Raw genomic sequence first — 13152 nt, forward strand, 5'->3', positions numbered from 1 at the left:
AAAATACATTGGGAAGATGTAGGTTAAGTATTAGGAAATACTTTTTTGCTATAACACTGATTAAATCGAAAGAACAAACTGCCAAATGAAGTTGGGTAATTGCCATCACTAGAGGTTTTCCAGGCTATGAGTATGCATCCATTTAGCAGGGATGGTTTAAAAATAATGCAGTTTTCCACAGTTCAGAACTTGGGCTGAACATTATATGCCTGTTTTATCCCAAATTTATTTTTTTTTTAATTTCTTCCCACTTTACCCTAGCAAGGGATAAAGCAGCAGGGATGTCAGCAGAAGAGTAAAATTTTCTCTCAGCTTGTGCCAAGCCCACATGAAATAAGAAACAAATTGTATTGATAGAGAATAAAACCCAGATTGATGTGACCTTTATTATTTTAACAGTGTCTTACAGCACAGTTACAGAGTTGCAGGACTGCAGAGAACGGAGCTGGAGTATAAAATAACATAAATAAATAGGACAGGAGCCAAAGCAGTCAGCAGGAGGTGGTTGGAGTTGGGCAGTGAAGGAAGGGTGAAGGGTTTGCATTGGTCAAAGCCTTTATGATTCAGCCACCAGAGTTGCAAATTCTGGAGAAGGGAAGAATTTTTTATAAACGTTAAAAAAAGAAAATGTAAAGAAAGAGGAAGCATATTACAATTATTACAGAGTCACTGGTGTAGCAGAAACATAACAATAACAGAAGAACAAAGAAATTCAAATTAATTAAGGGGAAAGTATGACTTGGGAGATCTTACAGTGAAATGAAAAGATTTTTTGAGGGTAAGGGAGAAATGCTATGCATGCCAAACTCTCAAGACTGTCCACTGCTATTCATCTGAAGAACTTGATTAGTTCCCTGTTATTCCTTTGTAAATCTCAGTGGGTTGAAGGCAAGAACTAGAAATTTAATTTTACAGTGAGATAAGTTTCTTCTATATCAGAATTTGGCAAAGAGCCTCATTAATGAGTCCGAGCGTTTGAGTCCCTGTATTATAAATACATTGCATTTAAACTCAATTTTGTAAAGGCAGATTGACTGAAAATGACAGATTACAGGAACAGAAGGCTGACACCAATCTACCTAGCACTCTTCACCACAGTAGTGATAACAACAAACATGATCTCATAGGGTCAAGATTTTACCCTGTGGCTTTTATTAGTGTTACAGCCATAATATTTACACAAATGTATGTATCTGCAGTTCAGGGTTATTTTTGGATTGGGTCTTTAGAATGCCTTTCAGCTGGGTGGTAAAGCATGGAAAAGGCACATGCATGGCTGCCTGGCACACTGTGCTCAGAATACTCTATTACCCAAGGAGGTTCCAGTTCCTTACTCCATCTAACCTTGGAACACTTACACTTGAGAATACCTTGCACAGCTGTGTGTGCCTCCGAGCACTAAAAAAGACAGAGTGGAGGGAATCCCAAGAAGGGCAAGAAAGATGATAAAGGGATTAGTGGGTATACAGAGAGAATGGTTTCTGGGTTTAACATAATCAGCTGGGAGGGGAATGGCAAATAGAGTGGGAGGCAGTCGTCTGTAAAGGCTCAAGAGAAAATTTTTGAAGTTTGACTTAATGAAGAGTAATGTCCCGCAACTAAAAAAGACAGCAGATTGAAATTAGGCATTTTAAAGAACTTTCTAGTGCTTAGTTGAAAAATGCTGAACTCCTGACAAGTGAGATCTTTAGTTAGTAGTGTGTACAAACAGCACGTTTGATGACGTGTCCAAAAAAGAGGCTGCCAAACACTGACAAACCAGACTGAGAAATGAAAGTGTCAGAGGGTTTAAATTAAATCCAAATTTATCCATCATTTTGAAAGATGTAAATCCAAATTAGGATTAGTGATGCAGATTACTTAACACAAAACGTGTATGAATCCTGTACACAGTGGGCACACAGACTGGAAGTCCTGCAAACTGAATTTAAGAGATAACATAAAGTATATGTGATGGAAACTGAAGACTAGTCTGGGCAAAAGCTGAGGAAGGCTGTGATTATTAAATCACTGTGTCAATAAATCTTGCAGAGAGAAACATGAACTGCAAAAGAGGAAAAATTTGTTGTCATACTTGTAAGAGTTAAATTAAGTCCTTTTAATAATAATTTCTATCTATAGAATGTATTTGGAGAAGGTTATTCAGACTTGCAGCCAAACGTTTTCTATATTACATTATGAAGTACTATTATCACTTAGTGGTAAGATAGTTCATGGACACTTTCTGTAGCCAGGAAACCGTAAAATACTCCTTCATGAATAAATGTTATGCACTTTATTACCAGGATTTTCAAGGTACTTGAAATATCTCAAAGATGCTCCAGTTGAATAATCTTGTGAACTGATTCACTATTTATTTTTCTGCGAAAGTTAGGCCACCCCCAGGTGGCTTGTCAAGGCAACTGTTACAAATTTTATTCATATATGCAAAACATCTGAGGTAAGGCACTGTGTATTACCCCCTGCCTGTTGGTTACTCTTGTAAATATTTAATGCCTCCGACTGGCCTGTTAGTGAGAGAATCCTTGTCATTGACTACATTCAGTAATAATTCCCTTTCCAAAGTTAAATCTTCCTTTGAACAAATAATAGTTTTAAATTTCAATGATTTAGACTATTTTATAATGTAAAATAATTTACTAGCTATCTGGTGTCAAAACTGACATAAAAGGAGAGATTTGTTTGGCTGTGTTCAGTGTAGATCAATAGTTTATACCAGTCTGATGCATACCCTGTATTTACTGAAATGACAGAATTATAGAGGACATGTTACAGGCTGAAAGATTTCTCTCATCAGATTGGTTTTTTTAAATTATCCCTACAGTAGCAAATCTGTTTAGGAAACTTCATAAGTAATGACTTAGACTAATTTATTTTAGAAGGCACAAGAGCACAAAGGAGTAAGAAAAGAAGGGCTTCCAAAATTTTTTTTATTTTTGTCTGGAATTTTACCTGTGCGAGGCCATGACTTATAATTTTTAGCTTGGAAAGTGTGATGCCTCACATTTACAACATTTAAATATAATAACTGAAATATTTTAAAATATCTGCAGAAGTTGTGTCAAGGAAAATATTTTTACTTACTGGGATAAAAATATGCATTTGTTTTGTCTTTAAATTCTCTGTGTACTTTCTCAGGTCTAATAATACCAAGAAACTGAAAGGCATAATGTGCGTGTGCATTGCTAATACACAAAATAGATTTTGGAAACACTGTGAGCAGAAATCTTGTTTTTCTCCTCCTTCTTATAAATATTCTCAGGAAGCTGACAGAGCAGTTGCAGTGTTGCTTCTCGATCTAACTTGGAAGTTAATGTTTGTAGTTTTATTAAGTAACCTGGTTTTGACCTGCAATTTTTTTCCAGTTCATCGTTCGTCATTTCATTCATCATCTGCCATTCACATCAGTGGAAAATGGAGGGGGTTTGACACCTTCACACAGAAGATGATAATGTCTTGCATGAACAGGCTGCAAGTTTTCAACTGTTTGGAACTGGCAGATCAGCCACAAATTACGAATCTTGATCAGACAAGAGGTAAGCTGGTGGAACTGTTTCAGAGCTGAACAATCTTGCAGGAATGATAGAAGCTTTAAAGCAGGAGACCTAAGAGAAAATTTATAATGTGAGGCCTCTAGCTAGGAGAAGGCTGATTAGTTTGGGATTAATGTCTGTGGAGGTACATCTGAGAAAGATGGCTCTGTGGCGTTAGAAAATCCATGAAGATCAGTTCTTAAAACTGCTACAGGCTCCTGAGGGACAGCATTCAAGGGCCATCTAGTGAACTATAACATCAGCCCCTGTGAAAGGCTTTATGTTCGTGATAGCTTAGTGATGCACAAGGCTGATGTTCAAAACAAGGGGTAAAAGTGAGGCCTGACAATTTAATTACAGGGAAATAAAAAAATATTTTTTGTTATTTTTTGCATTTGCAATGCAGCATTGCAATACTGAATATGAATGTGATGTACATTTGTGACTTCACATTTTATATACATAGGCTGTTATAATCTAGAATTGGATTTATGAACCAAAGGAAAAGTTAAGAAGCTTCATCCTCATCCTTTGGTCACAGTCCCAGCTGTTAACTTTGCACGTACTTCAAGCCTTTGCAGTGTAACAATTTGCTGCTGAAGTAAAATTTAGAAAATGGAAAGGGAACCCATAATGTTTCATAGTAGGGATATGGCAGAAGAAGCAAAAAAAAAACCCCGCCTTTCATTCTCTTCTCATGATAAAGTATAAATTCAGAGTATTTCCAATTAAAAGTTTAGGCACAGTGACAATTGCAGAAGAGAGGAAGAGAAGAGGTGTTTCATATTGCTTTGTTACTATGTACTGGCTTTCAGACATTATTTCCACTAAAAAAAAAAAAAAAAAAAAAAAAAGTTATGGTAAATCTTATAAAAAAGTTAATGCTATATTTTCTTCTATAAGCCAAAATAATTCTCCTTGTGTTGTGTTGCCTTCTGGGAATAACCGAAAATGTGCTTGATGCAAGGTTGGTAGATCAGCTGTAACCTTACTTACCTGAGTCAATTTTTCCCCTGAAACTCTTGCCCACTGATTTTACTTCCACTGTCACTAATTTTAAGGGGAATAAGGAGGACTCGTTCAATAGAGCACATGAAGTTTCAAATAAAGACACGCTCCTTGGGTTCAGAAGTTCTGCTAAAATTTAGCAGGAGCTTCCCCTATATCCTTCACAGTTGTGAAGCTGCAGTATAATAATGACCTGATAAATTAAGTCTCTGGTCTAGAAACAGGGTCATAGTCACTGGTACACCAGTGCACTATGAACAGGCAATTTAGCTAATATATCACCTGATGAATATGTCAGAAGGTGATTCTGTGTGTCAATTTTTCAGCTTCTAAATTAGGGAACTATGTTAGTTAACCAGATTTTGCTTTTTATCCCCTATTTTTTATTGCCTTTTTTTTTTTTTTCATTTTTTTCTAATCCTGTGATTTTTAGATATTTTTTAGATTTCACCCTATTGTATGTCTTGTTAGTATGGTGAAAACCTAGCAATTGCCTGCTGTCTAGGTGATTTAGTACTCTAACCACAAACCTCTGCTACTGTCTCCTACAATGAGGAAAGACTTAATTAAGGAAATGCATCTCTTCATATCTGCTCCAGTGTGTTACTGGCATACAGAAGAAAGAGGAAAAAGAAGAAATTTTGCATGTGGGCTAATTTGATTCATCACAAGAGAGAACAGAAAAAGGTTTTTTTTAAGCAATGCTGGGAGAGGAAATTTGTTCTTTTCTTGTATTTCTTCTATTTAGTAAAAAGGAGTTACAAGCTTTCTTAGCTGTGATGACCCACATAAACACTAGCAAAAACTGGATAGACAATTATTGTATTAGAAATTCCATAGCAGACTGACTGTACTTTGAATTTTAAGAGCATTGCTTTGCTAAGTCATGCATTACGTGCCTATTTACTGATCATCAAGCAGAAATGCTGCCACTCAGCTTTTTTCCTTTCTCTTTTCTAAGTTTTATACTCACTGTCTTTGAACTCTCAGTGTCCTGGATCCTCAGCCCACTGAAATCAACAGAAAAATTAGACTTGCAGTAGAAGTTGTATCAGCCCTTGGCCCTGTGCTGTGGAGTGGGTGCCTTAACTCTGTCTCAGTTTCTGCAAACTCTTGCCCCCTCTAGTGTCAGAACTGGGCCCCTGTTTCCTCTGAAGCCTACAAGCAAGGTACGGCAAATGTAGGAGTTGGCATTTCAGAAAATCCAAATCGTGTCCTTCAAAAGGTCACACCCCGCAGTCATTCCTAGATTTCTTCAGTTCTTGTGTGTCAGATCAATATTCGACTGTTATTGTTAAAATTTACTTCTCTAGTCACATACCATCAGCGCCAATTTTGCCATCCCCGTCCTTATCTCCAGCAGCCAGAAGAGCCTTTGTTTCTTGGTCTGATAGGTCTCTTCCCTCCGGGGTAAAGCCCTTCAGTACAAACCTAAAGAGGAGGCATGGAAAAAAAAGGGAAGTATTTTCAGAACAGTTTCACTTTGTATTTTATTGCACCACTGTTTTGATATATGAGTTGGAATCCAGGGTTTTATCTTCTGTTATTGGCCTTTAACATTCAGGAGGAGTGCCTTGCTCTGGAACTGTGTTTGAAGAACTGTCTGTAGGGTGTTGCTCATTCCCCTGTTTCAGGACCCTGCAAAAGAAGCTACAGCTAACTACTTCCAACACCCTTGGTACCATAAACCAGCAAATAACTGATTACTGCACACAAGCACAAAAGGTTGAATTGTATGCTGTTATCTAGAGCCTCGTGAAAAAGAAATCAAGAAATCAGGCTCTTAAGGCAAGGTTATTTGAGAAAGGACATGTCTTTACTTACTTTAATTCTTCCTCTTCGATGAAGCCGCTTCGATCTTTATCGAGAATATGGAAAACCTTCTTCACATCTTCTGGGCTCTTCTTCTTCAGTCCTACCATCTCGAAAAACTTCTTATAGTTAAAAGATTCAGCCGCTATAGGAGATAAAAAGTCAGGTAATGACTTAGAAAAATCATGGAAACATACAGCAAACACATACCTGTGGTTTTCTTCCACACTGCTGCGTGCCCTACCCTGGGAGGCACAGTCGAGCCCAGCTGGGGTAGAAGCTGGAGGTAAGCACTGAAATCGTCCCTACTTCACACACAATGAAATAAACACGGGGAAGAGGGGCAGTGTCTCTGTTTTGCAGATGAAGAACTGAGCTACAGAGGGATAGAACTTGCCCAAGGTCACACGGAAGTCTGTGATGGGCTTGGGAGGTGAAGTCTAACCTGGCTGGTCTCATTTCAGTGCCTTGGATCATTTACCCTCCCACTAAGTTTCAACACTAAAACAGTCATCTGAGAGCGCACGCTATTAGACGGGTTGTCAAGATTCTGGCATTTCCAGTCCTGAGAAAAACAAACCCAAAACCCCTCTCTTGCTCAACTAGGGCGCTTAGCTTTGTCGGAAAGAGTTTCGACACACGTGGCTATTGCAGCTCTCTTGCGTTTTTCCTGAAGACTTCCTAGAAACCAGCGTTTCATCTCGACCGCGAGGTGCGTGCAGCCGAGGTACCTTAACTCAGGCACTGCAAGGGAGTGCTATTCTGTCTCCTGCCTGCAAGACCTTTTCAGGCACGATCGCCGGGGAGAAAAAACCAAAAAAACACCAACCCGGAGCCCTTGAAATCGGAGTCGAGATAAATTACTTTAACTGCTCCACCTCTCCTCTCCTTTAACCGCACCCGCTTTTTGTCCCCCCTACGCAGCTTAACTACTGTGGTGTGGATTAGAAATCTAATACAGTGACCTCCAAAACGTGCTGTGGAGGTAGAGTGTTTTGTGTGTGTGTGTGTGTGTATTTTTCTTTTTTTCCTCCTTCCCCACGCATCCTTACTCCCGCCGCAGTTTTTCCTATTACATAAAATTAAGGAGGCTCAGTCTTTCGGGATCTGCGTGACTGAGATCTGTCATTAGTTGCTGCTAATTGCATCTGCTCCGGGACTTGGAGATGGCCCTAGGACAATGGAAGCTAATGAGAGAAACAGCTGCTGGATAGAGCAAAGCGGTTTGTTGGTCCCTTCCACTCCCCGGCTGATGAGTTTATTCGGGCTCAGCGGGTTTTTCACTTCTGTCTGTTCGGGAAGGTCATGGCAGAGAGCAGGACAGAGAGACGCTGCTCAGCTGGGGGGTGCGATCAGCCAGGTAGTTTTTGGGGGAAATATAACGTGTGCACCCCGGAGCACGGTTTCTGGGACTCCTTTGAGAGCAACCTTAATTTAATTGCCTGGGTCTCTCTAAGCAGGAAGAAAGGTTTGCTGGTCAGTTTAGGGGTGGCGACGAATTAGAGGAGTAGGGAATGTCTGAAACTCGGAGGAATATGAGAGGGAAGTATGGACCGCTGCAGCCATTCGTCCTGCAGAGAGCTTCTGCAGTCGAGCAGTGCACTCTCTTACTCTACTGTTACCTTCTATTCCATCCCTAAAAGCAAAGCCTACCCGGGGGGAGTCCGCATAGAAAGTAAGAAAAGAGCAGTTTCTTTTCTCCTTGAAGCAAGAAACAGCAGTTCTGTAATGCCTGAAAATCAATTTCGGGGGTGAGCGGGATGCTGCCGGCATCCACAGCTGACTTCTCTATCCCAAATCAAGATATAATCCACCCTAGTTCGCCGAGTGTTTTGTTCCCTTTGAAAGTATCCTCTCGGTAGAAGCCAAGTCTGTCCGCAGGTAACTGCTTGTCTTCCTTTAAAATAAATATTTAATCTCTGTAATGTGCAGAACTTTGCTGAGGATGCAGCCCTGCACTTGATAAACCTGTCAGGCTTCCACTGCACTTCTGAAAACACATCTTCATTTGATGTTTTGTCTAGCTGAATCCTCTAATCTTCAATCTTAAATAAATGCACTACTGTCCTAAGCTAAAGAGACGAAAGAGGAGAAAGAGGGGGGAAAAAAAAGAAAAAGCAACACTCACCTGAAAAGGCTCCCACAGCCTTCTTGATATCCTCAGCGTTGAGCACGTCAGTCATAGCCATCCTGCAACTGTTTGAACAGAGGAGCAAGTGCGAAAAGATTAAAAAGTGCTTTTCTCATCATTTCTGCTCATATGACCAAAGCTGCAGTGCTGTGTGGGGATGGCACACCGGGAGAGGCTGGAGCCGTGCCAGCTATATAGCTCTGCCTGGAGAAGTGCCGTGGGCTGCCGCTCTCCAGTTTGCAGAGCACAGAGGAGCCCACAGACGCCGGGGTTCGGCTAAAGAGAGGGAACGGGGATGCCTTTGAGGGGACCGGGGTGGGGGAGGACGTGAGTGGGGGTCGCTCCCGGGAAGGTTGGAGCCTACGCCTTACTGGAGCAGTGCCAGCCTCTGTCCGTGATACCGGCTGGTGAAAGAGTTGTGCCAAGGTCAAGTTCTCGGGCGCGGTGGAAAAGCTAGTGGTGCAGAGCAGAGTCCTTTTCCTTTAGTGAGTCGGGACGAGCTTTACCACTTATATTCGGTGATGAGTAAGAAACTGCAGCATATGCCAAGCTTCAAGCTGCTCTTGAGGTCTGGAAGCCAATGTAATGTAGCTTTCGAACACTTGCCTTATCGTTCAAACACTTTAAACATCTCCCCTTTCTCCCTTTCCCCCCCCCCCCCCCCTTCACACACATACTCCTTTTAGACCTCGTTTCTTTCGGGCCAGTCCATATTAAGCATCATCCTCGCTGAATTAATTATCACATCCCTGCGAATCCTACAGATCCCGCTTGTAATGCACAATATGCTGCAGAATCTTCCGCGATAGGATCTAACAAGAAGAGATGCGAGGTGACAACATGCTCGTGCGGAGCTCCTGTGCAGTGGTGGGCTTCTTAGGCGGGACCAGGCACTTCCCGACGTCGTAAAAAAAGAGCTAAGGATTGTAAGGTGTTTTCTAGGTTTTCTGTTTGGGTTTGGTTTGGTTTGATGGATTTTCTATTTTTTTTTTTTTAATTTCTCTTTTGATCCAGGAAACTGTGCCCGTATGGCAAGTAGTCCAACTCACTCTCAGAGTTTGGGCAGGAGCCATTAGGCTGAGATAGCCAAGGTTAGGGCCAAGTAGTAGGACAGATCTCTGCAGGAGCATTGGCATCCCTGCTTCAGGAAAGACGAGGGAGGGCAGCGCGGTGGCTGCGAGGTCCCCAAGCTGCCATCAAGGGGTACATCACGGTACCGCCGGCCCAAAGGCACTCTTGGCATGAACGGCACCTCGGGAAAGCGGCCTTAAACAGGAGGCGGCTGCTGCAAAAAACTCGGGTCACTCTGTCAGTAAATCCTTCTTTCTGCGCTTTGAAAAACGGGAGCGCCCATCCTTTTCTCCGCGGCCCAAGTTCAGCTATAACTGGTGAATCATTAGCATGTCACTGAGCGCAGAAGAACGGAGGAGGAGGTGACATTGGGGTCCCCCCCCTTCTTTTTTTCTTTCTTTTTTTAGACAGCGGCTCTTCCTTCTGGGAGGGACTGTCTTTTTTCTCTCGTTGGAAGTTTTTTATTTTCCCCGTGTATTTGATGAGATACAAGAGAGGCTTGTTTTTTTCCAAGGACAAACAAGGAGAGGGAATGGGCAGCCGAGTCCCTCTTCCTGGGTTGAACGGATTTTTCCCTGATTTGCCGGGAAATCTGTGGGATGCTGAGCCGAGATAAGCGGCAGCTCCGCGCACTTTCATGGGTAGCTCTCCCTCAGCTACCTCCTTCCTTGTTTCGGAGCTCGTTTGGGAGGGCACAGGGTGCAGTTCAGGCAGTACTTGGGTTACCCCGTGTCTCTTGCTTTAGGGCATTTCAGACTGAAGAAAGGAGTTGAAAAAAGCCTCGTGTAGCACAGGTTAGAACCCAATCGTTAGTCTATTTTATGTTAAATGTAGACCCATCAATATACCGCTATCTACAAAAGGAATCCATTTGCACGACCTTCCGGGATTGGCGTCTCTTTTCTTTTCCCTAACTGGCGGATGAGAGAGGAGTGAATCCCTCCTGGTTCCCACCGCAGACGCCTCCGGCTTGATACGACACAGCCGGCCGCTTCCCTGCTTTGCCGAGCTCCGAGTCGGTGCAGCCTGTGAAGGAGCTGGGCCTGTCCACACCATTTCTTTCTTTCCTTCCTTCCTTCCTTCAGAATCTTCTGTACACCCTTTCGCTGAGGTTTCCTCGCTCGTGGAGCCACCGAGGCCCCTCCAAACAGGAACGCTCCTGACCACCCGCCAAGTAAAGATGCTGGTGTCTCGTGTTTCGGTGTCAACCCCGCTCTGCTGACAAGGCAGAGCACATTTGGAGGGCTGCCCTCGGAGGAAACTCAAGCCGGCAGCTGGCAGAGGCGATGCGCAGCGCTGCCTGCTGTGCTGGCAGACGCCAGTCAGGTTTAAGTAGCCTCATGCCAAGCAAAGCGGCCAGAGGCGCGTAGCTACCCAGCGTCTGAAGCGCATTCCGTGCCCGTCTCCTGGGGGACGGGATCCCGGCGGCTCCCTCCGCATCCCTAACGATGCGCGAACCTCCCTGCTTCCCCTCGTCATCGGATCCCTCCGGCCGCCACGGCCTAATCATGCTGTGAAGGCGAAAAGTGAGAGGTGCCAGAAAAATGAGGCGTCAGATCAGGTGGGGACGCTTGGTACAGAGTAAATAACATTTCCCCCTTGCTCACAAGGCGGGAGGCCACACCGTCCGTGGCCAGAAAGCAGCGACAGACAGGACTGCGAAGCGGACAGCTGGGGATCTAACCTGGAGGGCTGGCCGAGGCCCGTCTCTAATCTCAGCAGCGCATCCGTTTTTAAGGACAGCCAGCAAACTTCTAGAAAGCTTTTAACCACCAAGCTTTAGTTAAATCTGTTATGTTTTTCTAACAACAACAACAACAACAAGAAGCGTTTCACGAATTGGCAGTTTCACACTCGACCCCTTCACCTTTCTCTCATCATTCCTGTGAGATGAGTGACGCGGTTTTCTTCATTTTCTGAGATTTTGGCAATTTTCCTGCCCGAACTATTTGCAAAATCCACACCGTGGATTTCCAAGTTGTCTGCACAGGAGCTTTCTTTATAGATCATCTCCCCCTTCCATCAGCGCCAGAACTAGCACATTCTTAATGAGTAAAAGATCAGATAAATTACATAGAAATCAAACCGCGCTTTTCAAAGGAAAACAATTCAGGGAGAACTTCAAGAACGGCAGGAAGCCCCCACGCCAAAAATTGAAGCAGAAAGCCAGGAGTTCTTTACAAAAAAGGGTGACACATTTCCTTGTCTTCCTAATGAGCACACCAAGGCGATCAGCTACATCCCATCGCTTACGATCGTCTATGCACAAAGATAGATTTTGCTTCTACGACGTTTTGGTGTTTTGGAAGGGGTTTTGCCTTTTGTTCACGACTGAGCACTCAGTAAATTCTGTTCACTGAATCCTTGTTCACGTTCTCCTTCACTTTCTCCCCTCCCTTTCCCTCTTTTGTTACTTCAATTTTCTCACCTTCTCCCCTCCTTTTCTCCTCACCCTTCCTCCCCCCACACCCCCCCTCAACGTCTTCACCTATTTCTTCCTCTCGATGTCCCTTTGGAGTCTTCTCTGCGGGGAGGCCATCCCGCTGGCTTTGGAAGATTTACACCTCTTTGCCTCTGAGCTTTTCTTTGTAGGAAGGCGGGTAGGGTCGGAGTGATGAAAGTTATCCTCATCTGTTTCCCTTCGGGCGAAGGTCCTGGGTTCTTGCCGAGTGCGGGAGAATCCACCTTTGCTGTGCAAGTCTGGACATTTTTTATGCTACTTACCTTTTGGATCTCTCCTAAGCAAGCGTAAAAAGGATGTTAGATACAGAGGTGGTCAAAAAGAGGTGGAACTCGGGGTGGGAACCCCGCTTATATACTCTCTCTTGCTCTTCCTATTTTTGGCAGGTGATACCCACTCCTCACGGGTATCAGATATTCAGGGATTTTGGTGGCGGTGTCACATTTATCTTTCCCTTAACTAATCAAAGAAACACTATTAATAATCCTTGGCACTCACCTTCGCCTGGCTGTGAAAACCTATTACCTCGGCAAACTGATGGCCCGCTTGAAACTTTATTGTTCAGGGGAGAGGCAGGCGGTAATCAGCTCTCTGGGGGCAAGTAGGTGCTTCATCTTCCGTCAGATGGAGGAGGGGGTGTCGGGGAGATCTGTCACGATTAAATCAGGAGGTGCCGTTCGAGGGATGGGACTCTGCTCAGAAGGAAGGGAATAGGAAGATGCAATCACCTCATAAGAGAGAGGGAAAGTGAGGACACAGCCAGGAGTTTGTCCTTTTCTCTCTTGGCAGATGCTACTCGAAACAAGAGAGAACAGCCTTAAAATTATTTCCTCACATGAAGCTGCAACCTCTTGGCCTTGAAGGAAGGCAGAAATATTTTTTCCCGCAGGCGACACCACTGAAGTGTTTAATTTTGGCTGCTCATACTTAAAAGGGCATCCAAAATCTCCGTTCTGGGCCCTGCTGGGCCCTGGGCCCAAGGTCCTGTAGAAATCTAAAAAATGTACAACCTCAGATTTCTTAGGAGTGGTGGAGGATTGTGAAAGAAGAGATACTGTATATGCAGTCATAATACGTAGGCTGTAATTTTTTCAGCATATAAATTCTCTGTATGCTGAGTTGCTCATTCCAGGAAA

The 13152-nt window shown here is 43.5% G+C and overlaps 1 protein-coding gene across 3 annotated transcripts; it reads right to left on the reverse strand.

The window, feature by feature from the left end:
* Positions 1–367: 367 nt before the first annotated feature.
* Positions 368–12358, reverse strand: PVALB (parvalbumin). Of its 3 annotated transcripts, XM_071729806.1 has the most exons (5): positions 12280–12358; positions 8482–8549; positions 6366–6498; positions 5863–5972; positions 368–585 (listed from the first exon to the last, which is right to left on the reverse strand). In XM_071729806.1, exons 2-5 carry the CDS (start codon positions 8540–8542, stop codon positions 557–559), a joined length of 333 nt encoding a protein of 110 aa, XP_071585907.1. In that variant the 5' UTR covers positions 8543–8549; positions 12280–12358; the 3' UTR covers positions 368–556. The 3 variants fall into 3 exon arrangements, with proteins under 3 accessions (XP_071585907.1, XP_071585903.1, XP_071585913.1); XM_071729802.1 differs by lacking the exon at positions 12280–12358 and having other exon boundaries at positions 8482–8778; XM_071729812.1 differs by lacking the exons at positions 368–585; positions 12280–12358 and adding an exon at positions 1920–2044 and having other exon boundaries at positions 8482–8626.
* Between the last annotated feature and the right edge of the window lie 794 nt (positions 12359–13152).

This window comes from Heliangelus exortis, chromosome 1, assembly GCF_036169615.1.
Source record: "Heliangelus exortis chromosome 1, bHelExo1.hap1, whole genome shotgun sequence".
In the NCBI taxonomy this organism is placed as follows: Eukaryota; Metazoa; Chordata; class Aves; order Apodiformes; family Trochilidae; genus Heliangelus; species Heliangelus exortis.

Bases quoted from the DNA above. Each gene is read 5' to 3' on its own strand.
- PVALB (XM_071729806.1), bottom strand. From the start codon at position 8,542: ATGGCTATGACTGACGTGCTCAACGCTGAGGATATCAAGAAGGCTGTG. The intron at 6,499-8,481 runs GTGAGTGTTGCT...TATCTCCTATAG, and splicing joins GGCTGTGGGAGCCTTTTCAG to CGGCTGAATCTTTTAACTAT. The intron at 586-5,862 runs GTATGTGACTAG...TCCCTTCTCCAG, and splicing joins TGGCAAAATTGGCGCTGATG to AATTTGCAACTCTGGTGGCT.